The 26,626-nt window shown below is 51.2% G+C and overlaps 1 protein-coding gene across 2 annotated transcripts in view; it reads left to right on the top strand.

Annotated features, from left to right (window-relative positions):
- LOC142563376 (ras-responsive element-binding protein 1-like) overlaps positions 1 to 26,626 on the top strand; it is a 56,054-nt gene that overhangs the window by 17,886 nt on the left and 11,542 nt on the right. Inside the window, exons 1-3 of one of the 2 annotated variants that reach the window (XM_075673943.1) lie at positions 9,848 to 10,228; positions 23,956 to 24,128; positions 24,887 to 25,068. In XM_075673943.1, coding sequence (XP_075530058.1) covers positions 24,056 to 24,128; positions 24,887 to 25,068 — 255 coding nt within the window. In that variant the 5' untranslated portion in view covers positions 9,848 to 10,228; positions 23,956 to 24,055. Of the gene's footprint in view, positions 1 to 9,847; positions 10,229 to 23,955; positions 24,129 to 24,886; positions 25,069 to 26,626 lie in introns of those variants that run through there. The other variant, XM_075673938.1, reaches the window with a different exon arrangement.

Genomic DNA, 26,626 nt, shown 5'->3' with positions numbered 1-26,626 from the left:
TTCCTTATATTCGGGATAAATCGAAATGGCAGCAACGATAGCACGCCACAGACAATATTCGAAATCCTTTACTCCCACTTTTCGCACGTCAGGGTTCGTACAGCCTTAATCTGTGTTATGCCAAACTCGCAAGAGCGTGCGCTATTTCTTTATGTGCGTCGCAATTTTTTTTTTCTGCTGTTTATTTGATCAGCCGCATGTTGTATGCGTCACCGTCTATTCTACTAGAATGGGCGAAAATGTTGTTTCCCGTGTAACGTCATCGACAAAACAAGCATGCCGCTTCACTACTATTTTTTATTATTATTATTATTCGTCCGATGTTCTGTCGTGCAAGGGGAGGCTGCGTGAACGAAGGGGAGGGATGAGAAAGCATGCGATAGATGTGAACATGGGATGTTGCTTGTGCGACGGCCGTCGCTGCTCCGCAGAGTCGTTATCTCTCTTGAGCGTGTGATGTGCCAAAGGACGGTATAATAGGGGAGAGGAGGCGATAAGGGTCTCTGCATTCCAAGAGAAGCGACAACGAAGGGTCTGGTGTCGGGGCGCGGAGAGGCACAAAAGGATGAGCGGCGCGCCCAGCTTTCGGCGACGCGGTATGACTTTTGCTCCACCCGAGCAGGGACGCGTGGCAGTCGGCTCTCAGTGTGTGTATGTTCCCTCGCTTGTCCTGCATCTCTGCACTTTCCCCATTCCACCTCAAGTCATCGGTTCTTCAACCCATCTCTCGCCACGCCTGGGGCGTTTCAGCTGCTGCTGCTCTTTCTTTCTCTCTCCCCTTTCCTATCCCCATACCCTGGTGCAGCGCGGTTGAGGTGTCCTCTGTTGAGACAATTACTGCACTTTATCCAACCTTTCACTACCTTTAACCAGGAGCCAGGGCTCTCGCGTCCGTTTGCCACGGAGCCCTGCGCTGCGATTTGCGCGGGCTTTGTACTTGTCGATTGACTAAGATGACTGACACAATTTTTTTTTTTTTCATGAAGAATGTCTTCTAGCTTCATCTACTGTGGTCATTGAGCCGGCAGATAGCTTTTGAATCTAGAAAAGCAGGACACAATGTTTTGTTGTCCGTGCCTAGTGAAGCCGCAGGCGCCACGGGGTATACGTAATGTTTAATTGTTGCCCTTGCATATAAATGTCCAAGGACATCAGCCATGCGCCGAAGCTCCATTGGCACAGCACTGAACGGCTCCTGTGGAGGCTGTGGGTTGGAATCCCTCGGTTCGCCTTTTAAGTATAAACCTCGTGCAAGCGATCTTGCGCGCGACAGCGACAAGCGATGCGATTGAGATGGCTGTCGCGTTCGCTCGTCGCCTACAAGTCGTACCCTACGCGAGCGACGATGTTGAGCGACGTCTCCCCGGTGTTGCTGGTATGACGGCAGCAAATACGCGTCGAAACTAGCGTGACGAGTGCTTTATTAATGTAAGTTGATGTATATTTTACTGTAAAAACTAGCATAAACTATTTCTGAATGTCTTGCAGTAGGTTCTTGCACGTAAAAAAAAATTCAATCGTTTCCTCGTTCCGTGCGACAATCGGTAGTATTCGAGTTATGTACATCCAGTTCCGGCTTTGCGCTATTGGTTAGTCGCTCATAGCCCTTCCGGGCGACTAGCGACGGCCCGTTTCGTCCCTCGAAGCCGCCGCCGTCGCGCACAAAATCGCTCTCATAGAGTTTAGCCTTTACGCCTGACCGTTGTCCTTTTCGCCTGGCGGAGTGTTCGTACGTTTTCAAGTCAAGTATCGACTGACCTCCGGTACTTGGTTCAAACAAACATCATGGAACGATAACTTTTAAGTCGGAAATGAGCCGGCTAGCTCACAAGAGCTTGCGGTGCCATTTCTTCCACGTTCACTCTCTCTATCGAAAACACAAAATTAGCGAGTTTTTGTTGTTGGTTGACTAAATCAACTACGAGTGGAGGCTGCGTACCGACAACTTTCACGCCGCGACTAGTGCCTTGTATCGTTTGTGGCATTGTACTACGCACCAGGAACTGAGGCGGCCTTGACCTGCATACTCCGCACGTGGCGAGTGTGCCGACATGGATGCTTATAGACCGGTGTCAGTCAAAGAAACTTCCCAAGCACCCGGGCGTTGTATACAGAATTTCCTGCTCGGTTACATTGGTGAGGCGGGAAACTCTGAAATGCGCTCGAAGTTGTAAGTAATCGAGCGCTATTGCCGAGTAGCCCACATCGACGGGTGACGGTGTCGACTGGAGCGATGATGCAATGTAGCGTCCCCTGAATGAAAGCAACTGACGGAAATATGTGTTCCGGTAAAGAGGAGATGAGGGATGAAGTTGCTGATTAAAATGTGATATGATATGAACACATGACACTGAACGTGGCTCGGTGCCGCCGTCTTGTTATCACTCGCACACCACTGTTCCATAAGTCGGGACACAGCAGGAGTTCTTCAATGGTATAGCGAATGCCAACAGCGGGGCGCGTTGTCTAGCCAGTGTTCTTGTACCACGTGTCCATGATGTGCGTCCTCGTCACGGCGCAGTCGCCCAGGAACGTCGCGTATTGCCAGCCGCCAGGCATCGCGCGTGCGCATTCTGTACCGGCGCGTCAAACGCGCCGAGGCAGCGCGGGGCCCTCGGCCTGGTCCTGGCTTTCGCCGACCCCCGTGCGGGCTCCTTTCGCTGCTGCCGCATCCGCCGGCGGCCATGGAGGAAGAAATCTCGCCCAGTGAGATGGGAGCGCGCCGCTCCCTTTTGTGGGCCGGCCGGTGCCGCTTGCAGCTTCAGGTAGCGGCGCCTGCCCGCTCCTCCTCCTGGCCCGCTAACCTCCATTGCCGTCGAAGGAGAAAGCTTATCCGGTCGCGGACTAACCCTCCTCGCGCCGCGCTCTTCCGCCGACCCGTGTATTTTGGTGCGGCGCCTTTTTATCGCGCGCTGCAGACGTGATGGGCCGATCTTTGGGAAGACCGAAACGACGGAGCTGCCGTCTCGGGCTGAGAAGTTGGCTTTGTGGTCGCGCACTTTACCTTTTAAACACTTCGCCGTGTCTAAACGCGCCTGGAGTCTCGCGGAAATTTCTTGAGCCCGTGCGCATTTTGGCTTTCACTCGGCGAAACGAGAAGCCTCCCTCTGTAGCGTTTCTTGATTGGCGCGCGCCAGATGGCGGCCTCATTTGTTTTGTCCCAGTTGGAAGTCGCGTGCAGATTGCCCGCAACGCGTCGCATATCACCATGACCATTACCGAGCAGTATATTGTTTCGCGAGTTTCTCTTTGGACGCGAAATATAAAATGAGATTCTGGAAGTGCCGGGAGGAAAAGCTGTATTGAAACGCCGCTCTAACAGATTCGACGGAAGAGGGAGAAGGGGCGAGAAGAAGATAAAAAGAATAAATAGTCCTGGCGGAAGTGGCGCGTCGTCAGCGGGCACGCTTCCTAGATACGGGATACGATTCGAGGGGTTTCATGAGCGATAGCGCCTTTTTGTGTAATGGGAGTGATAAGAGGGCAAGCAAAACCTGCCATATTTCCAGCTTTTCCTTCTTGGACTATTTCTCCTTGTCAGTATGAAGAGCTCTGAAACCTGCAGAGGGCCTACGCGGATTGGCGCTAAAGTCCGCCATGCCTTATATTTACGAGCTCCTCGCACCAGCATCTGCCCCTTTCCCAACGCTTTCTTTTTACCCAGCTATAATCAGAACGTCAGGCACGCATGTATTCTCGCCATGTTAGGACCGAGAGTGAACAGGTTATTATTTTCGCTCATGCATCATGGATGTCGTCAAGTCATGCAAAGAAAAAAAGTATACCGCACCCCTCACGCGCTTCATGGAGCTAATGCCTGTTTCTCGCATGTCACGTGTGCAGTCACGATGATCACTGAGAGAGCTCCCTCGTTGAAATGACTGGTGGCTCTTGTTTTGGTTGATGGTTCGCATTTAATAATGAATAGTCGCGGTGGCGCGAAGATATGAAACTATTGTAGTTGAAAAGCTCTCGGAGCAGACGACTCATTCCATTGAACGCCATAAGAGGGCTGGGCAGTGTCGAAGATAAAAAAATAAATCTGGGGTTTTACGTGCCAGAACCATGATATGATTATGAGACACGCCGCAGTAGGGGACTCCGGATTAATTTTGATCACCAGGGGATTCTTTAACGTGCACCCCACGCGCGGCACACGAGCGTTCTTGCATTCCGCCCCCATCGAAATGCGGCCGCCGTATCTGGAAATCGAACTCACGATCTCGTGCTTAGCGCCACAGCGCCATTGCCGCTATGCCACTGTGGCGGTACATGAATGGCATTTTGTGATGCTACTTGGACATATTGTATCTGTGTCATGATACAGTAGTTAAGGTATCGCATTTGTCAAGATACAAGCTACTCCTCCGCGAGATCCAATTGAAGCTGGTGAAGAATAAAGAGAATTAAAGCTTTATTAATTATTCTGAGACGATATCTTTTGTTGGCTATTACAATAGCCACGCGCAGTCAGAAATATGCCCTATGGACAAGCACAGTGCCACCGATGCTCTATCTCACATGTCGCTTGCAGCACTGCCGAAGGCACGAGGCGCACACAGGCGATAACCTTGCGCAGCGGAATATAGTTCCGGGCGTGGCTGTCCGATTATTGGCGGGATTAGATAGTTCCAGTTTTGTCTGGTACGTGATACGCTAGAACGATGCGTGGCATATGCTAGGAGCTCTGCGAATCCACTTGGTATGTTCCGAATCATTGTGGCGGTGAGCAGACGATGCGGCGCGGATGAGCGCATATCGAGGGGCATTCGGACTTGCCATTGGCTGAGGAGTCCTGCAGCTTCGACAGTGCTGCGAGCGACTTGTGAGGTGGCGTGTAGAGGCTGCGCATTTTTTAACGACCATGGCGACGTGTGTGCACATTCGACATGCTCGCTGCAAACCTTCACTACCGTTGTCAGTCAGGCCTGTTAACTGCTGCGCTAAACACTAAAGGTGTACAGCGCGACCTATTGTTAATAGATATTACCGCTATGTCCTGGAACGCATGTCAGCCTAGATGTGGGGCGATTGCGGAACTATATACGCAAGCTCGGGGAAACGCCGTTGTTTCCTGCTTAAGCACTTTGAAAATACTCATTGGTTTGTAAATACTTGCTTCTTGCGTCACTCATTTTTCGCTGAGGGCGTTAGTGTGTATACTTTTGTGAATATATAAATCATCCCGAAAAAATATACCCCGGTCTCTACACTGTATGTTTTTCCGCTTGCTTGCTCTTCTGTTTCCTTTTCCTACGTTTTTGCCAAACTAAATGCTGTACTTCGTTCTTACTGTTGGATGGACTGCCTTCGCCAGCCTTAATTTAAGCATACGGTCCACTCCACGTACCGCTGACTTTTTAGTTTTCTGCCAAGCAGATGCTGTGGGCAGTAGATACATTTGTGTGTGTCCTGCAGTTTAATGCGGCGGAGGGGGTGAGGGGGGTAAACATAGTTCAACGTTGTTAATCATAGAAGTGTAGCCTACGACATTAATATAAAATTCACGCAACAGATATTAAGGGAAGTCAAAAGATATTCCAAGTAACGTTTATGTTGCCGTATACCCGTTTGTTCCCGCTATAGCTAGTGTATAATAGCCGCTTGAAGCAGGGCGCCAACTACTATTGCAGTGGATTGCTATTATAACTTCAGCAGGAATTGATTTTCGCTATATTTGACCTTACTGGGTACACTGAAGACACTTCGCGGTAAAAAAAAAAAAAAAAAGTGTCAGCGTCTCTGTCGTCTATTGCACGTAGTGTCTTGTGATTGTGTCATTCATCGCCACGCTTTTTTTTTTTTTTTTCTCGCTCCGGCACCGTTGCACAGTTACTCGCGCAATAGCGTAAAGTACTTTAAGGAGGCTTTTGAATTTAGATGACAACTACGTACTAACGGGTCGAGCTGCAGAGTAGTTCCTCCTACCGATTATAAATGCTGCATGGAAAAGTAGCCGATTTCGCAGCTTACGTAGCGTCGATCTGTTTCTAGCACTGCAAGCCCCACTGAAGGTTCGGGATGAATGACTATGCAGCACAGTGACAACGTCGCAAAAAGAAGAAAAACATGTTCGCGTTAACTGAAAACAAAAAAGTTATATATATGAAAGGATGGAACTCTGTTGGCAGGAATCCTTATGTTTACAAGCGAACTCTATTATATATACGTTTCGTGGCAGCTGCAATGGGGCTATAATGAGGAATGTATTTGTATCCTAATATGCACATGACCAGTGTTGTATCGGATACACTTAATCAGCTACTCTCTTGCGCGTGTATCTCAATATCAACATGTTTGCACAGCACAAAAGACGAGGACTGAAGGAAGAAAACAACACAGGCGCTGACTTCAACTGATCTTCATTTGCGAAATCGCCAGAACTATATATATGAGCAAAAGTAATGACTTTTGCAAATGACATTACTTTTGCTCATGTATATAGTTCTGGCGATTTTGCAAATAAAGATCAGTTGAAGTGAGCGCCTGTGTTGTGTTCTTCCTTCAGTCCTCGTCTTTTTTGCTGTGCAAACATGTCGATATCGAATCACCAACTCTCTCAAGCTTCCACCTTATCAAGTGTATCTCAAATATTTTTCGCCTCGGCAATCTTGTATCGGTATCGCGGTGCATCTTCATAACATCATTGGCCAGCCCTGCACGAGCACTGATGGCTTTCCGTTCTTCACGAACGAGATGGACGACTTCAACAGCGGTAGCAGCTTTCAGTGTCCATTGATCATTGAATTGAATCATTGAATTCGACGCCATTTCTGCCGCTTCGTTTTGTGTGCCTGGATTTTTTGTCGCCGTTGCCGCGCCCTGTCTTGTCGTTTAGGAATGCGTCCTTTGGCGGAACGAACAAAACGTGGTGACTGCTGTGATCAGCCGTCGATCGCAGGTCGCAGTGCTGCGCTTCTTTCGGACACAGGGGTGCTCCGCCGCTGGTCCGCGTCGATTTTCATGGCGGCGAGGGCGGTTGCGACGGGATCGTTTCCGGGGCGACGGGACCGTTCTCGCGGCCGTGTCGGGTTGACGGTACGCGCTGCAACTGGACGAGGAAGCTCGGGGCTTGGCCCGCCGGGAAAAAACCGGCCGCGCGCTGCGGCGCACACCGTTCGCCGCGGGGCTAGCCGACAAGGAAACTGCAGCCTTGGTGTGGTGCGGCTGCCAGCGACGACCAGTTCATCCGGCGCGTAGGAGCGCGTCTCCTCCTGCTCCTGGAGAACGCGCCCTTCGCGGGGAGGCCGCGCGCTCTCTTTCGCCGCTGCGGTGAAGGGGGGGGCGCCGAGGCGTGGTCAAGGGCGCTTCGCTCATCGGCGGCGGAGGGGGACTGTATTTTGGCGCAAATCGCAGGGGGGGGGGGGGGGGAGTAGTTAATGCTAGCGAGGGCAGAAGGACGCTGGACACGTACCGGCTGCGATGAGAGGTCTCGCTGGTGGAGACGGCGATACGCACGCGGAGGGGAAAGGCGAGAAACCACTTTCGCCGAGTGCCGCTGGCCGATTGTCTCGTGTCTTCTCATTGTTGTCCGTCTGTCGGCACGCGTTCGGCCCGCTACGTCGTTGAATACCCAGTTCGGTCTACTCAGTGCCTCAGAGGAGGCACTGGTCTACTACTGTATTGCAATGCTCGTATCGCGACGCGTACTTTTCGCGCGTGGACAAGTTCCTCGTGTGGGGGAAAAAGCGGGACAGGATGAGTTTGCACTAGTTCACGGGGAAATTGTAGTCAGCATCGGGGCGACAACCGCCGATTTTCTTATTTTGGAGGGTCGCGCCTGTGACTAGCACACGGTGGAACAATTCTTCCATCGTGCACTAAGAGCCATATTCCTAGTTTTAAAAAAAAAAGTGTGCGAGGTCCTGTTTGAAGGAATCATCAACAGTGATGCTGCGCCTGCAATCGCAGCGCGTCCGAGTGGTCCATGCTTGACAGCTTCGGTTGGCATTCCTGTAAGTGCATCAGGAATGTCGTCGTCCTTGGTGGCCGTTGCCCTCGGTCGCACGACGTTGCCTCCGAGCTCTTGCTTGGAGCACGGAGTCTAGCTTCGTTTGGCGTAACTTGTACGCAGTCGCTGGTGGCACAGGCGCGGAATATGACGCATTCGCGGCCGCCGCTCGGTCGAATTAACGGATGCGAGGGGTCCGCACTGGAATCGGTGCGATTACTTTCCAAGCTGTCACGTTTCCGTGTACTGACCGGCACGCTCCACGGACATTGTGATTGTTCCTCCGTATTAAGGTAAAATAAAATCACTCGATCGCAGAGCGACATCTCCACAGTTCTTTGCGCACGTGGCCACGTACGCCTGCCGACCGTCCAGTTCTGCGGTTGTCTTGTGGGATTCTGCTCGTTCCTTGTCACTAGGAAAACCCTACGTAAACCTTCAGCTGTTGCCATTTGTGTTGTCTAATTGCGTTTCGCTGAACGACTATCTAGATGCTTTCGCTGCCTCGTACCACAATCCGCCAGAAGCGCTTGATGATATTTCACTTCCAGCCAGCTCCGATTTCTAATTGATTTGGGTGTCTCATCGCCTTGTCGGGGCCCTCGACATGACAGGGCCATGCAGATAGGCACGTGTGCGGGCGTGCCCCTCTTTAGCCACTCACAAACGTAGTACGTGCGTAGAGAGAAATGCCCTTTCTGCGTGCGCGACTTTGTTTTCGTCTTCTAATTGTGAAGCATCGCGTACAGTCTGGCAATCCCGGAGAGATTGTTTTTCCATGCCGAGATCTCGAGGGAACATGTCGATCGGCGATGTTTATTTCTGCGCTGCTCCTGCGAAAATGGCCGGGGATTTTCCTCCAAGGTCGCCTACCTTTGCGGGATAAATTTAGCGGAGCAGCGAGTCGGCTGCCCGGCCACCCCCTTGTGGTCAGCATGGCGCGGCGCCGCCGACACCTGCGCCCATGCCTGCGCTCTCCCGCGCATCATTCGCCCGGCGCAGACGCGTTGAGAGTCGCCTGTATCGGTGGGTGACACCCGCGCGGAAGAGCGCGTTCCCGGCTGGATGTTCCGGAGCCCACGACGAACAATGGCCGTACGATAACGCATCTAGCGCGTCTCGTTCCTCCCACACTGCGATTGCATACACCGCGAGTGTTGGGTTCCGCGTCTGGATGCCTTCCAGAGCGTGTTGCTTTTATCATTTTTACCCTCTCTGCTGCGCCCCTGCCGTGCGTTGAACGGATCCGGGGGGGGGGGGGGGCACTCACAAGCTTCGACGCGTCGCCGCTACGCGAGATCGGTGCGGCGGACGTACTGCAGCGGCGGCTTCATCGATACTGCGCCACTGGGCGGCGAACCGCGGGTCACCTGGCGGCGCCCCGAGAAGCTCTCGGCGTCGCGGTCATCGCTGATGCCGCGACAAAACCGCGCGGAGAGACGGGGTTGTTTTGACCTTTTTGGCGAACGCGGCTTCTCCGGGATGTTGATCGATTGCGGCGCTCCGGTGGGAGCCCCGCCGCGGAGTCTGCGCAGCTCTTTGAACGCAAACGGATGTTTTTCCAAAGGGCAACGCACACAGCCTGTGACGAAGGCGGCCGCGACGATGCGTGGCTGACCGGACTTTTAATGGGTTGGAAGAAAAAAAGAAAAGGCGACTCTCGCCGGGTTTTTCCCCGTTTGTGCGCGCCTGTACTCTGGAATGCTCGGCTGTAGCCACTGACGGTCAGCGCTCTTTTGCGTAACTACGCGACAACAAGGTGCGGTGCCGCAATCGCGTCAAGTCGCGAGTGGTCTGGCGCACGCGCCTCTCGGAATCTCGAGGTGCTCGAAGACGTGGGCGGTTTGCCGGCAGAAGCGCGCATGGGAGCGGCAGAGCTCGCGCGTTGTCGCCCTAGAGCTGTGCGGATGTGACGTCGTGCTTCCGTCGGTTGTTCCTCGTCTTCAGGGGGATGCGGGAAGGCAGCAGTCCCCCGATCAGCGACCTCGGCGCGCCGTCCTTTCTCCATTGACGGCCCGCGGGAGGGAGGAGAGAAAGAAAGGCTTTCCGCCGCCGAGTGTCCGCGATCACGTGGCTCTCCCAGCGGCAAGGCGGTGATGGGGGCATTCCATCGATCCGTATCCACGGATCCACCGCGCAGGTGGGGAGCCCTGCGCGCGCTCGTGTGTGTGTGTGTACAGGAGCGTCGCTGGGGCAACGGCGCTCGCGGCCGACGCGCCGAGCCCCGCGCACGCGGACTCGCTCCGCGGCCGCCCGCCGGCGATCAGCCCTGCCCAGGTGAGAGCATCATCCATGGCGGCGCCGCAGCTGCGCGTGCCAGGCTCGGTTTCGCGTCACACTGGCAGCATCCCAGCGTTTTCTCCCTTCGTGTCGTGCATGCTGGCGCCCGCGTGCGAGCGCCGACTTCGAGGGTCGGAGGCGCTTCTGTCGATCCCATTCCTCGTAGTAGACAGGCAGGCGCGAGATATGCCGACCTAGCGGGTAGGCGCCGTGCTGCGTGCCTCCGCGACGGGCGACATGCCTCTTTACAACTTCCAGGCGACTTTGAGCTTTTCTCCGATAGGCGCTCGAGCCCGGTGATTTCGCGGGAGGAGCGATCACGAGCGAGCGCCTCCGATCGGCGTCGGGGCCCGAAGCTCGAGCTTGCTACTCGCTGCGGGGCATCCGGCTCGCGACGCGCCTTGCCCCTGCGTCTTTCGGCGGCCTTCTCCGGAAAACACGCGGGGGATGTTGTCCGGCGGGAGTCGGCTTTTTCCTCCCGCCGCTCTGCGTCCGCCCAGGCGCGGGGGGTGGGGATGCTCCTGGCACGGCCCACCGCCGGCGCGGCTCCAGCGCACGCATCCGGCTCTGCGGCCGCCGCGCGTGCCAGCCAGCGGCCGGAAGCCCAAGGGGCCTCGGTACCCGCTCGTGTCTCCGGTCGCGCCCGCCCGACGGACAGGCGTCGGCGTGCAAGTTTCTCTCGCGCGCTGATCGCCACTGTGCGGAGAAAGCGAGGTGAAATCTCGGAACAACGTGCGCACGGCTGTTGTCGAAACGTGTTTTTGAATGGATAGAATGTAGAAGACTTCGAAAAGTTAAAAAGGAGCCCGAACTTCCTGACGCAATTGCTCTAGAAATTGGGCTTACAGATTCGGACGTAGAAGGCGGCGCACAAAACAAAGTAAGGCGAGTCTTGCGGCGTCCCAGGCACAACGCTACCGTGCGTACGCGTCCAGGAATAACTTCATTCAGGGAAGAACAGGGAGTGATATCATCTTTCCCGTTTCCCAAATTGATCGTGACGTCATTCACGGCAAGCGACAACGGGTCTCCCGCAAGCGCTCACCGCGAAGGCGTGATCGTCAGTTGCCCGTAGAAAATATTTTGTTTTTTGCTTTGATGCTCGGAAAAGCCTAGCTATTTAAAGATTATGCCTTGTACTTCTACCATTGTCTCGTACATGCCTTGTCTAAAGTGGGAACAACCTTATGCCTTTAAGTGACATCTGTTGCAGTGTCGCTTTCAGGTGGCGCTTGAGTACTTCGTGCTAACTGGATTCGCTTGTTATGGTACTCGCTAAATCCGGTGGTAGTGCACATTATTTTGCAGGCTGCAGTCTATAGTTTGTTGCAGGCTGCAGTCTATAGTTTGTGACACCTTTCATGCTCCCTTGTGTTGCTCCTTCCGCTTTCTCAAAGCTACAACATATCGGGATGTTTATGATGACCAGCCTCTATATTGAAAGGAAAGCGGCCTGTCTGTTGATAAAAATGTAAAAAGTCGGTTTCTGCCTTGCTTGCGACAGGGCAGCAAAGTGGTACTACGAAAACAGCGAGATTAAGCATAATTGCAAAAAACAAAGGCTTTTTCTTCCTTCTTTTTTAAGCTTGCAGAAATCGTAGACCCTATACAGTAGTGCATTTTATCGCAGAAAACGTTGTGCATGGACAACTCTTCCGTTGAACTTTGTGCGGCGGCCTTTTACATGATGCCGTCTTTTGCATACCGCCGTAGTCTCGCATATCGACTTTGCTTGTCGTGTACGCTGCGTTGTGTAACTGCTTGCATACTTTGTGCCTTTGCACGAACCATGACCTGCTGCCGTGCCCCTCCTCCATCTCGTTTTTTCTCTCTCTATCTCTCTCTGTGCCTCGCGGATGTGTCCCTTGAAAGATTTTGTTCTTTCTTCTGTCGTATATACCGATAACGGTATTGCGGAGCGGGGCTAGCGTCGTGCGAAAAACTGCAAACGGTAGCGTACAATCCGCGTACTTGGCCATTTTTCACCGCGCGCGATCAAGCCTATACCTCTCTGCAAATGTTGGAAACTCCGCGACACTATCGCATTTTCTTGCTGCGCAACGGAAGAAAAAATAAAGTAAACGGAATGTTCGTCACAAAACACGCTGCACTCGACGGAGCGACTTTGTGAGTGTCATCGTATGTGCCGTTACTTGGGTCTTGCGGGTAATCTAGCTGAACGATACAGCAAACTTTTGGCCACTGTGCTGTTTTGTATGTAGTGTGCGTTCCTATAAAGGAGTACGCCTGCCCACAAGCGCTTTCGGAGTATAGAGACTGGGAGAAAGAAAAAAAAAAAATATCAACCACCTGGCGGCGTAAGCACGCGACTTCTTTCTGCATGGCGCCCCTTTTCAAATGTCTTTATCTGTCATCGCTAAAGACAACTTACCCGCCTTGTTGGTGTAGTGGTTTTGGAGTTGATCTACTAAGCCCGAGGTCGCGAGGTCAAATCCAAATTAACCCCGAGTCCCCCCACTACGGCGTACATCATAATCTATCGTGGTTCTGGCACGTAACACCTCAGAATTAAAAAAAAAAAAAAAAGGTTCACCGTGAATAACCGACTCGCCCTAACTGCTGTCCTGACTGCTTTCTGCACTTGACTCTAGCGTGACGCCGTGCACCTGTTCCATGCCACGGCTGTGGAATTCTCAATTTCCGCGTTTAAGGAACTTTTATGTGCATGTTTATTCTTCGCAGACATGGACGTCAGTTGTCCAGACAGCTGCCGTCCCCACATTAAAGAAGCGCGGAGACGCAGAGATAAAAAAGCAAGGCCATATGTAATAATTCCGTGTGATCGTATGTATTTGTTGTATGTGGAGGCTATGGGACCCATGTTTCTTTCCTAACAGGCTGCGAGTGGGTGAGAAACGCACGTAAACCCACCAGCGTAGCAACGGCGGGTCGAGTGCATGAGCGGTTTCGGTCATACCGGCGCATGCCCCACATGTCTGCGAACAGATTACGCGCGAATCGACGACCGTTGGAATGTACGCCGCGGTCATTTTGCTGTGCCTCCCGTGCGATGCGCTATCGGGGAAAGGCAAGCGCCGATTCGTACGCTTTGCTTGCACTGACGCACTTGCAGCATGCGCCGGATTAATTTCGACCACCTGGGATTCTACAGCGTGCGCCCAAGGCACTGCACACAAGCATTTTTCGCATTACGCTCCCATCGGAACGCGGCCGCCGCAGCCGGACATCGAACCCGTGACCTCGCGCTCGCAGAGCACTTCGTAATGGCCACTAAGCTATTGCGGCGGGCAGCGTCGAAAACACGTCGGAAATACGTTTTGTGGGGAAACAGCTTTAAATTAAATTAAATTATAGGGTTTTACGTGCCAAAACCACTTTCTCATAATGAGGCGCGCCGTAGTGGAGGTCTCGGGAAATTTCGACCACCTGGGGTTCTTTAACGTGCGCCTAAATCTAAGCACGGCTTTGCGCACTATAGTTGCTGGATGATCAAGTGAGCACACCAAAGGTGTTCTACCGACTCCTGTACAGTGCTTGCCTTTTCTTTTTTTGTTGCGATAGCAATTATATGGACACTCCAGGCGCATTTCTGCCGTCGGCGTCGCTGTGAGGTCCCGTATAAAGTCCACGGGCGATAAAATCGTCGCCACGCGCCATGTCCTGTATGTGCGAGTGAAAGCGTGCGAGGGTGAGTCTGCGATTGCAGCTCAATCTCGCGTACGCAACGGCGGAAAGCGGGTAGGAAGCGCGCCGCCTTCCGGCGCGCTCAAGGCTTCGGGGGGAGGATAGGCAGGGGGGGGGGGGGGCGTGTTCTACTCCGGGAGGCCCAGGCTGCCGCGCGCGCCCGGCGGGGCCTCTGTATGTTGAAAGCCATCTGCGACGGGTGCAAAGTCCGCGCTGCGCTGTGTTTCCAAGGCGTAGTTGATGCGAGCGGCTGTACGAAGGTCAATTCGCTCGCTGCTGCTGCCGCGTTTCCTCACTGCAGCGTCAGCGAGTTTCCGCGGTCATCGAGTGAGATGTGTTCATGTTGGCATGTGCGCGTGTGGCACCATGCTTATTTATTTAGTTACACTCGCGGACAACTTTCTGTGGCTATGAAGAAAAGCTGCGGAGGCAAAGCGCGCACAAGTTGGAGCGCTTCTGAAATGAACCCCGCCTTTTAATCCACGTTAGTTCAAGCTGGGGAACAAGAAACATACACCTTATTAGCAACAGTTAAATAAGACAGAACACATCATTGAGTGTAAAGGTTTACATATTTTGCGGCTTCTCCCTTCAGTGTATGGGGAAACGCGAAACCGTTGCACGTGGAAGCTGCGTCGATTCAGCGTCTGTTCCGAGCAACCAAAAGCACTGTCAAACGCTGCCGGACTACTTGGCGCGGTAACACATGTGCAGCAGCCACGCGCCCTTAGCTTTTCCTTCATAGCCACAGAAAGTTGTCCGCATGCATAGTATGCCTATGTTTACAAGTTTATATGGTCGATAAAACTGCTATCGTTAATTCGTATAGCTGCCCACTAATTTTCTATCGCAATCGATGCTTCGCCTTTTGAGCGAAACTGCGACTTTTTAATTATTAAACGCCCAAACCGAAAGGCCACATTGCTTCCACGTAGCAGTAATTAGGCTTTTTGTAGGTTTAACATAATCGTTGAGGAGAACGAGCGATACCCTTTTACGTTTCGATATTCGCCCAGCGGGTCCTTTGCATTATCGACCTTGATGGTGATAAGGTCTGTGTAGTTAATCAATTTCTGCCCATCGATTTTACGCGGCTCACGTTCACGCGTTACATTATGTATGCGAAATAGTTACAAATTGCTTCCGAGCAACAGCGGCTATCAAGAGAAATACCAGAAGCAACACTGCAGCAAGAAAGGTTCATCATCGGTAAACAGATGTAGGTGAAATTGTCTTTGGCTAGCTGGGCGTGGTTTATCATTATTATTTGCATCGAGAGGCAGCATCCTAACATTTGCACAACGCCCAACTGCACCGGTTGCATTTCTTTGCAGAAAGCATGGTTGAATTGGCATTCATGTGTCCCTGATACTGCGTGGTGATCTGGGCGTGTGGAGGGCAAAATGCCGGAGACGTAGCGGCTAGCATTGCATTATCTATAGAATGGGAAGGGGGGGGGGGAGGAAAGAAAACGGAAAAGGCTAGTTAACGCGCACTGACAAAAAAAAATAAGTAGGCCGATACTGGCGCTTAGCGTTCCTAAAGTGTAGCTTGCAGTGTCAAGGTTATTGTGAGAAAAGAACAGGGTATAGCTATCTGCGAAAGGTAGTCGCCAGCTGGCGTCTTTTGTCTTCCTCATCACCCCCCCCCTTTTTTTTTTCATTTCTTTCCACAGACATGGCCTTGCTCTTTATTTATTTGTTTTTCCCCGTCTAAAGATGTCAGGTTCAGTGGCGCTATCGCTCTATCTTATCGTTGTTTTTCCTGGCGGCGTCGTTCACCCGTCCTGCAGCCTTTTTAGCCGCACTGACGTTACACGAAACTTGTATACTATGTAGTCGCTGTTGGCGGCCTTCTCCGATACGACTTCGAGTGGGATACCGCACGCTACCTGTGCACTCTGCGACGTCGCTCCTGTTCGCCTTGATTGAAGGCTCCGGATTTGTTTCGACCGACAGGGGTTCTTTGACGTGCACTAAAAGTTTCGCTCCGCTTGCTTCCCCGTTTCGGCAACGGTATACCGGCCAGGAATCGAGCTTGAGACCTTGAGTTGCGCCTTAGTTACCGATTAGTCGGCGATTTTGTGCTTGTGTTAGCGCCGGCAAAGTTTCAGTTGCTCTCGGCAGAGATGGCGATATTAGAGTATTTTGACATAGCATTATCGTTCTACCGTTACCGCCTGTCGCCTAATTCGCGCAGTTTATCGCGCATGGGCAATTGGTAGAGCGGTAACGCTACGCTAAAATACTTTCCTCCGCGAATGAACAGAACTTATCTCGGAATTCATGGGGAGCTTTGCCTAAAGGAGTACTTAAGCACGCGCTACCATATCAAACTAAGTTCGGCGAGTTAATTGTTGCTTATTCACGAAAGAAATATGGAATAGTACGAAGGAAGACAACAAGCACACGTTCTGTCGTCTTTCTCGTATTCGTACTACTTTGTGCTCGTCACTTCGTAGTCGTATGCGTTATACCGACGCTACCTCCCGTCGACTGCGCATGCGCGGTAGACACCGCTCGTCCTTCAGACTGCATCAGTAACGGTAATGGCAGAACAGTAACGCTATTCTAAAGTACTTCAATGACGCGAACGATAGCATTTTTTCATATCACGACCTAAAGTCGTATGTCGAACTCGGATGTGTTTCGAATGGCCCGTATGGAACCTTGGGGCAGTTCCTCTTGTGCATCTACCCGCGATTTGATGTACAGAGAAAATCGCTGACAGACATCTTGTCGAAATTTGTCGTTGCACCATTGACTGAAAAGGTTCTATTGGGATCCTCGTCATCAGCCTGATAGCCTGGAGGCTCTCAACAATTTTTTGCATGAGAGAGAACTGGACAGGGGACTTTGAAGAGTCTTGGAGCGTACAAGATTTTCACCACCAACTTCATCCTCATAATCAACATCTTCTCTTTTCTTTCTTTCTTCACCCATTCCCCTACCACCAACGCCGAGTAGCAGGTCAGAACATTCATTCGGACCGACCTTTGAGCTTTTTTTCTCATAATAAATGCCTCTCTGTTTGGAGCAGTTCCCTCAAAAATTGTGCGTAACAAAAAATAAAAATAAATGTGCTGAAGCGTTGTGTGCCTATGTAGAACTGCGTCCGCCACCATACTCGATACATCGAACGTATAGCCGCTCAAGGGCCCGTATACAGGGTGTCCCACGTAACTTGAGCCAAACATTAAAAATATGCAAATGCCACGTATAGCTGGACAGGACCAAAGTAATGTCGTTTGCCGTCGCTTTGAGATACTCAGATTATTTTTTCATTCTGTCTAATTAGATTATTAATTAATCAACTTCTCAAATATTATAATGAGATGAAAAAGTGTCAGTGATAAAATTGCAGAGCAACATGAAAAACTCCCGATACAGCTTTCTGTTGCTCGATACGTGCTACATAAAAGTGTTTTTCCGAGCGTGAAAGAAGCCCGCGAATACACGCAAACTGCCTCGAGCGGCCAGCCGCGCGGCGGATGCTGGCTACAGGTAACTAGCTTTTCGTTCGAAATGCCGGCACAAAAGAAAGGTTGACCAAACGATGAGATGTAGTCCTCGCTCTGTAGACTGGAGGCTTTGTCTCGTTACGGCGTGATGATTAAGGAAGCTGTGCCGAGAAAAGAAGGTAAGCGCGGGCGAAACGAAAGTCGCGTTTCCGGTCAGCTGTAAACAGATGTAAAAAAAGATCCAGCGATAGCCGGGGAGCTCCCAGAGCGCAGGGAAACCCCTGCCATTGCGTGGCGCCCTTGGAGGCCACGGACCGGAGACGCGTAGAGCACTTCGCGGAGCGCCGGTCCCTACCGAGATCGGTGCTTCAATGTAAACAATAGCGCTGGCCAGGAGGGGGGGGAGACGTGCCGCGTTTCCTGGTAATACATTTCGAAGGCTCGCTTCCTTAGAACAAAACACCACACATTTTGTGAAGCAGGTGGCCTTTCGCTCGCGTTCTTCGTTTTATGACGCCCATGTTACGATTATTTTGCACACCGGCAAGTGAAATCGTCATTTGTTTGAAGATTGCTGTACATTTGAGCGTGTGAAGTTGCGAAGTGCTCATTGAAAACTTGCCGTTTTTTTTTTCCTTTTAAAAAAAAATGTAATAGTAGCTCTTATGGGCTCACTCTCCCGGTCGTTTTAATGCCCGCCGCCGTCTGTCGCTGCAATCACAATATCCTTTTCGAGAAGTTTACAATGCAGAAGTGTCATTGTCACAAGTACGAATCCTCGTGGCAGAAACAGATTGGCAGTCCGTGCATGAATGTACCTCTCGGCTACAGCATTGGAGAATACTTGTCCTGGAAACCGCGATAGTGCCAGCAGCTGCCATGATTGGCTAACGCGAGCTCAACATCCGTCTACTGGATAGAGCGGCGTCCGCGCCTTCGTGTTCCAGCACGACGCCTTCCAACTTGCCGGGGAGGTCCCAAGTTAAGTTTTCTTCTACGTCCAATGACAACGATGAGTACGTCTGATTCGTCTTCATTAGTCCTCTAGCGCAAGGCTTATTCTCATGTTTACTGGATGGCGCTGGCGTCTTGTTTCCGTGAAGGTTTGCGTGAGGCTTATTAATGGGGCAGCCCATAATAAATCTGAGAAAAGCTGAGCGAATCCAGCAGTAAGAAGCTAAAGGGTTAGTCGGGATTAGAGGAGGAAGAAAAGCCGAGTCTTTCCGCTTCACCACCGGGAGGTGTAACTTCCACAAACGTGCGCGACTCGCACTTCTTTACATCTCGAAAGGAGATTGCGCGCTTTCCTACCTGCGAATGTTCACTCCAACAAACATCGCACGAAATAGTCTGAAGGCTTACTGCGCATGATATTTGCCAGCTATCGTGTCAATGCTCCGCGTTACGCACGGACGACAGTGCTTTTTTTTTCTTGCTGATTTGTTTTGCATGTGAACTTTGTGGCATGAACGTCATGCTGTATTTATCTTCTCGCTTCTCCGCCACACAAGTAGCCAAGGTGATCCGTATGGGGCAAGCCGCCCGCCGGAGCAGAGAACAGAGTAACTATCGCGGGCTGAGTAAACATTTTCGTTAATCTATATAGGGTCGTTGAGGTCTACCGGCTTATGATGAATTAAGAGCTCCATCCAGTAGGCAAAGCCAAGCTGGCGCGAAACTTGTGGAATATCGCCCGCGAGTACGCAGTGCTTCTTCCTGATCAGAACATGGTGCTTATTCGGAACAACTTGCTGGGCACACCGCGGCGATACAGCCAGGGTCCGGCTCTTCATGCGGCAGACACTGATCCTTTCCGCAGCAATGCGACGGCGCCCGGGGAGGCCGCCCATCTCGGCTGGGTGGGGAGCACGGCTCGGGACGGTCTTGACGGCGGGGGGAGAGCCGATCAATAGCAAGAAGGGAGCGCAGCCATGGCGACGGGAAGACAACACGGGAACACCTCCCTCCTTCCCTCCCCCCGCGCCGCCGGAACCGGACGGCCGGCTGCGGATGTCGGGCCGATGCTGGACTCCGCCATTGCACCTCTTCGTCCCCGAGCGCGGTCCCGGCGGACGCAGTGTAATAGATGCCGCTGCGATGTCTGCCTGGCTCCCTGCGCCTCGTGTGGGCGTTTCTTATCCGTCTGTCCTCAGCATCGCAATCTTTGGCATCGCTGGTCGGGGTGGGTATGGAAAACTTGAGGTGGCGCGGTTCATGGCCGGGCGGGCGACGCGCGTTGGCGGGCCAAGAAGCAGCGGCGTTCGCCGAGTGGCTCGCGCGCGCGCTCTGACCTTGGTCCGGGCAGCCGTGTCCGCTCGGTCTGATGAGGGCCCGCCATCGATCCCCGGCGGAGCGCGTTTCGTGGGGCCATCCAGAGGCTGCTCGGAACCCTTGGCCACCGCCTCGTTCACTGGCGGCGAGGTGCATCCTGCGCACCTGCTCCTTGGCGCACGCTTGACGACACGCGCAACGGAATTGCAACTTTTTATGAGCTGCACACATTTCTCCCAGTCTGTGGCTGGAGGGGAAGGAGGGATGCATTCAAACCTTCGTAGCACATCTTAGCCTGCGTCAACGTTAATGTAGTCCGTGTCAGCTTAAGCGGGAGCAGTTGTAGGCGTGAAAGCCGTATATGTTCTGGGGTCGCAATAAAAAAAATAAGTTTAGCAAGGCTTGCAGTCCCACGGAGCTGCTGGCACACGACTAGGTCTTGCCCTTGAACGAACAGTGTTTCCCGCAGAAGACTGCAGTGCGTTCATCCAGCGAGATTTCGAAATGAAGGCATTTTAAAGAAAGACTTCCTTTGGAAGGCAGGTTGTGTAACAGGATGGCACTACGGTGCACTACCACTAAGTTGCTGTTGCGTCAGCAATTTTTGCACGCACATTTCGGAGAGACCGCTATTCGTCGTTTCAACGCTGGTACATCTTGGACGCCGTGGGTTACGCGTTTTGGATAGAGGCAGCTGCTTGGAATGTTGTCTGACTGGAAAAGCAGTCGCGGGAGATCCTTCCCTGCGCTTCGACTTGGTAGTTGTAGCAGTACGACGAAATATTAATCGTGGTCATGTTTACGATCGCTCGGTTTAGCCGCCTTCGCGATCCACCACTGCGTGTCTGTGCCGATGTAGTGGCTATCGGAGTGATCTCGACCTTGACGTCAGTAAATGTTCTTACGGCTTCCTTTTTTATTGTGAAGGCAGCAAAAAAAAAAAAAAGAACGCGTGTTACAAGTGTAAACAGCGCATTCGCTCAATACTCGTTTTTTTTTTTCATGTTTTTTTTTTTTTCGCGGGTAGCGAACGCGCTCGCTTGAGCATCTCCACTCTGGCACAGAGAACGCCCTGAAAGTGATGTGTGCGTGCGTCGTAGCCATCGCCGCGGCGTTGGTCGAAGCCTGGCAAGCTGCACCTTTCTTCAGTCCGTGGATGGCGAGGCGGGAGCGGTTTCGTTCGGCTGTCCGCGGGGCTGTTTCGTCACTGCCGCCGCCGGTTCCTCGTCGCCGAGAATGGGGCGCGATTCGTGCGCTGGGGGCGTCGACAAGAGTCTGCGGAGGACGCCGCCGCGCCCGCGAGTGTGCCGTTTCTCTCCACGTCATCCTCGTGGCTATTCCCGTCTTTCCTCGTGCGATGCGCGACCGGAGAACGGCGCAGCGACTGAGCGCGCGCTCGTTCTGCTGTGTGCGCGCTAACTTTCCTCCGGGTGCCGTAGAGCGCGCCTGTGATGGACCGCGCACGCAGCATCCGACCTTACGCCACTAAAACAGCCCTAGCGGGTCTTGAAGCTGAACTCGGGCGTTTCGCGCTGGTGGTACCACTGAAATGTATGCCCGAACGAGCTCGCTCGACACTACAACCCGGGAATAGCCCCCACATCTTCCGCAGGCGTTCGCAGTGTTTATCCACTGCAGTGCGTGTGTCTGCCCGGGAATTGGTGGGGGGGGGGGGGGGGGGGCGCTGGTGTCTCTTTACAACACCTCCGCCTATGAGGCATGGTGCCTTTTCCTGCTCACGCTAGCGGCCCAGCAGCCAGACCTGTCAATGGACCCCCGCTGGAGTACTTAAATCAGAAATGAATGCCGCGTTCGTGTTTAGGTATTGTTACCCAAACTTAAAGTTATAAACGCGCGTAGCACTGCTCCACTTGGCCTCTTTCTCATTTGTGGAAGCCAGATATAAGGAATATTTGCCTCGCCCTCGCTATTTCCCCCAAGAGTAGTAGACATTGCCACATTCGCCACTCTTCACCTCTCGTCTATGCGCGCCTTGTCCTCCTGCTAAACTGCAGAAGGGCAGCGGATTGGGCGAGTTGGTGTTCCATGGTAACAATAAAATTCAAACAGCGCTAGACGACAGGACCAGAAACAGGAGGAGACAGCGCCGTGTTTGTCTCCTGTTCTTTCTGGTCCTGTCGTCTAGCGCTGTTTGAATTTTATTGACTCCTGCTAAACACTTGTATTAGAGCATACTGTGGCCCACAGAGTATGCGTCCTTGCTCCCGCGGAAATGCATTGATATCTACTACCGACTCGGGCGCGATCCCGGGACCGGTGGCCACATTGCAAGCTAGAGTGCGAGGTAAAGAAACAGTGATTTAATGGCATAACTGAATACAGGTGTGGCGTGGTTATGTTCGGTTTTAGTTGTAAAGGCCCATTCACGACTTGGTCTTCCGACAATTGGCAGACCGAAATCGGTGTCGTGTTGGCCTAGTGTGAATCACCCTTAACGGATCTAGTGGGCGCTAATTTCGCAGCCCTGTTGATTGCGTAACGATGCGAACGAAACTGCGCGAAAAGTTGCGCACACTTAAGGGGGGCCGTTTTTGGTCACGTTCGCCAAGTGCGGACGAAGAAGGGGCCCCGAACCCGCTCGGATCTTCGTCCCAGCTGTCAGCCGCCGCAACTGTGGTTCTTCGCCTTTGTTGCGATAGCTTTGCCTAATAATCGCGTCCTGCATGCAGAGCGCGAGTGATGAACGAGCAGCCGCGATTGATCCGCTGCGCGATTTCGACCAGCTCTTCTCCTCCCTTTCCCGCTCCCGAGAGGAGGGAAGCTCGCAGGGCAGCTGCGTGCGGGCTTCTACGGGCTTCGCTTCGCGAGCGCCGCCGTCGGCCAACGGCTGGGCCGCTGTGTTTATCCGTTGCTATGGCAACGCGATGCCGAGGGCCGTCAGAGATGATACCTGCGCCCTAAGCTCCCTACCCCCTCCCGAATTTCGATCCGCAGGCCTCTTATCGTTGCGCGCGGTGCTCCCAGCAACTCTCCGTCATCGGCGCGACAATAACTCCATGGTCCGCGGCCCCGGGCTGCAGCCGCCTTTTTGCGCTCCGGGCGAAGCGCGAGAGTCGCGTCTCTAGCTGTGTCTTCGTCAAGCGAATTAATACAGCGCTGCGCATTTCGAAAACAACCCCTGCACGAAACTTTGTGCGTGCTCTTCGCTATGTTGCGTGGCGTTAGGTTTTCAGAGCCCTTTGCGTTATGTTTTGGAATACCTTTGAAATGGGAAGTGGTTAGAGGTAGAACTGACGCCAGGGGGGCGGCGGTGGGGGATGTCCGGTCGCGGAAGTGTCCCCCAATGTCTGGTCCAGCAGCTCGTCGCGACTCATCTTGAAGCTCTTGTTACAACTTCGATTGGATACTTTCGAGCTGTTCTCTGTTTAGTTTCTTCCAAAGCTCTGCCAGGAATACTAACCCCCGGGGTAGTTGCAACTTGCAACTTTATTGTTTGCATTTTGTACATCGACATTTTGTCTGTACATGTTGAGAGAGTGCTGGGGGTGTAAGCATATTAGGAGTCTGCCCAGTAAAAACAAAAGGTGACTGATGTCAGTGTTACAAAAACAGTTCTTTCACTGCTTCAGCCTAGTGAGAGCTGTCCTCGACAGGCACTTTGGTACACAACATTGCTTTTCTAGGGCTGTCATCTTCTCTTTGTTTCCCAGTAGGAGAACTGTATTAATCTTTATGTAACCTTTAGTCATCTCTGGATGCATGTGCTGCTAACAGTGAAGGATTTTTAAATGTGCACATATTGGAGAATTTAATCCTGGTGTTGTTTTCCTTGTGTAGATTATTTGCATGTAACGTTAACTGGTATCACAGAATTGTTGTGGAGAGGTAGATATTACAGATGCTGTAGTCTCTACGCTGTCTTCTTGTGTCTGGATAAGTGTGCTTTGTGCTGGAAAATTTTAAATTATGTTATACTAAAGCCAAAATATTGTCAAGTCTGGCAGTTGGCTAATGGTTCCAACCGATAAGTTACTGAGAACTCACCAACAATACCTCATATATCTGTGTTCATTCTGACTCCTCAAATCAGTAATGGCACTACTACATTTAGTACTGTATCCATTATTCTATTTGCTTTCTTTCTTTCTCCAAATGTTCCCTTTTTACTTAAGGAAGCCTAGCTTCTTGCATTTATTAGTTGCTCACTTGATTTTCTTTTAACCATATGATCAGCCCTTCAGTCATTTTCTCCTTGCCACTTGCATGTTATATTTTTCTGCAGTGGTTCAGGGATAGCATTATCTAGCCTGATTTCAGGGAATGGATGTCTTCAATACTTTGTGCCTTCTCCACACATCTGATGCAGGCTTATCAAGAGGTGCTTGTTTGTCAAGACACCACAGAGTGCCTTCCTAGTTTGCTGTGGACAACTGATGCCTGGCGGCTGCTGAAATTCTCGATGAGACATGAATGGAGAGCCTGGGAAGCTGTCTCCTGTGCATCTGATCAAAGATGATGGTGCAGGAGACACTGAGAAAGGTAGAGTAAATTTCGCTTATTGCATGTGTTTCCTCTCTGCAGCAATTCGACTCCCTAGAAGTGTTTGTAGGATGTTCGTTTGTAAAACTTTATTGGCAACAAGGATCAAAACGTGACTTAGCGACCAGGAGCCCACAGGCCCTGGTGGCCTCCTCAGCCCACTGGACGACCCGATGTTGGTCTGGGTCCGAGCTGAGCAGAGCAGACTCCCAATCCTTGCTATTTAAAATTGCGAGCCCTCATTGTGGGGGGTTGGCCGAGCAGGCCCATATCATATGATTAATGTCCGCTTGTCTGTCGTGGCACCAGGGGCAGACTTCAGAGTATTCCCCAGGATAAATTCTGGAATATAGCAATAAGTTGGCGAACGTACCCATTTCTAATCTCCGCCACGTGACTTCTTGTCCCTTACTTAGAGATTTGTCGCCTGCAGGGTATAGCTTCCTGCTCAGGCAATAGTGGGTAGTATCTTGCTTGAGTTCATGCTTCTCCAGTTCCTGATTTGAGAATGGTTCCTGTCTGAATAAACAATTCGAAGCTTGGATTTAATGCATGGTTCATTTGTATGTGTCATAGAATAATTCTTAGCCTGGTCGGCCGACACGATTAGTGGGACTTTTATGTTTTTTTTATTTCAGTGGTGAGTAAAAGGAAAAAATGTGTGTGTGTGACTATTAAATTTTTATTGTGGGGGCCCTACTGAGTTCGGGTGATTGTGCAAATGCCCAAAAGTAGCTGATCACATTCTTTTCATGCAGAATCAAGCACTGATGACCAGCTTCACCTTGGACAAGCAGCATCGCCTTTAGGTAGACCTAGCAGCCTTCCTTCGAAACTTGGCAACAGCGGAACCGAACTTTCAACGAACGAAAACCAAGATATTCACCAAGATGGAGATCTGCAGAGAGACACTATAGCAGCCAAAAGAAAACATTCTTCGGTAAGGGACATAATTACCAACCAAATAACCACTACTGAGCAAATGTCTTGCAAGGCTGCATATGTACTGCTAGATTTGCTGCACTGCACTCTGGTAAAGCTGCGAGATATAAGATTGTACTGTGGACTTTTTTCATGTCCTCACACCATTATTTTGGAGTCAAGGTGTTGCTTACCAACTGCAGCTGCAGTTATAACTACTGGTTTACTAGAAGCAGAGTTGGAGGAGTGCTAAAGAATAAGACCTCAGTCAGTTCCAGTGCTGCAAGCTGTTGCAGTATGTTTTTCTATAGTTACAGTGTCCTTTTATTTGATAATGTGCCAATTTTTGGCATTCTGACACACTGCAGAACTTAAACAGTCATGTCAGCAAATACTGTAATTTTCATTGTTTCATCTGCTGGCTGTTTTGAATTTCTCTTACTTGCAGAAATAAACTTTACAGAAATTCATCATACTATCATGTAAATATTAATAAGTACTCTTCACTCTCTTCTTAAGAAACAGTGTGCAAAATGTCACTGGACATTCATGATTATATTGTGCTTAGTGTTATACTGACAAGCATAAGCGACAAGACGTGGACGTACATAGCGCGAACGTATGTTGCACTACGTACGTCCGCATCTTGTCCCTTATGTTCCTCAGTGTAACACTCAGCGCAATATATTCATGGACGTCCACCAACTAGCCCTGTTCATTGCTTCACTAGACATAACAAAGACTCAAATGGAAGCCTCATTTATGTCGGTAATTGAGCTCTTAGAAGCCTTCACAGCATGGTCACATTAATGCCGCTAATTAACAGAGACCGAATTATCTCCTAAATTTCTGGTGCCAAATGCATCCATAGAGCACATATTTATCATTGTCAAGCACTTGGGGAGACAACAGTTGAATGCTGAATAAATGTGTTGTCGAGTGATACTCCATAGTTGATTCCAGAGAACTTTTGAGGAGCTTAGTCAGATCATTGCCACGGTGGCAGTACGGTTCTCAGCGACAAAAGAACATGAAGTCTCAAAGATCAGCTAGAATGGTCATGGGCACAATTTCCAGGCACAAGGAGCACTGACGATTAAAAAAATATATACAGGGAATGCAGATTGCTGCTGCACCTTGCTGTACTGGTTCAACTGAGGTCCTGACATTTTTTGTGAAGGAAGAGCTGGGAGAGATTTTTGTTTCAGAAGACAGTGGAGTTTCTTGACGTTAGGGAAGAAAATGTCTCTTCTGGAAGGCACAGGTTGGTACTTAATAAAACAGCCAATGTGCCAGCCAGCTTTTGATAGATTTTACCATTTTTGTCAACAAACATAACAAAAGGCTGAACTGAAGTAATTTTTTTAATGATTTTTAACGAGATGGCCACAGTAGAGCACCTATAAGAATTCAGAAATTTCTTCAGAGTTGTTAAAGGCTCGCAGAGGCAATGTTGGAGTGGAAATTCAATGTTCTCATGTATACTTATTCAGACACACTTTTCTGTGCACTTTAGCTCTTAGGGAAACACATGTAACTTTGGCAGCGGACGGCTGCGACTTTATACTCTCCTATAG

This window comes from Dermacentor variabilis, chromosome 1, assembly GCF_050947875.1.
Source record: "Dermacentor variabilis isolate Ectoservices chromosome 1, ASM5094787v1, whole genome shotgun sequence".
In the NCBI taxonomy this organism is placed as follows: domain Eukaryota; kingdom Metazoa; phylum Arthropoda; class Arachnida; order Ixodida; family Ixodidae; genus Dermacentor; species Dermacentor variabilis.
Note: the sequence above shows the minus strand (reverse complement) of the source record. Positions and strands in the feature narration are given on the sequence as shown.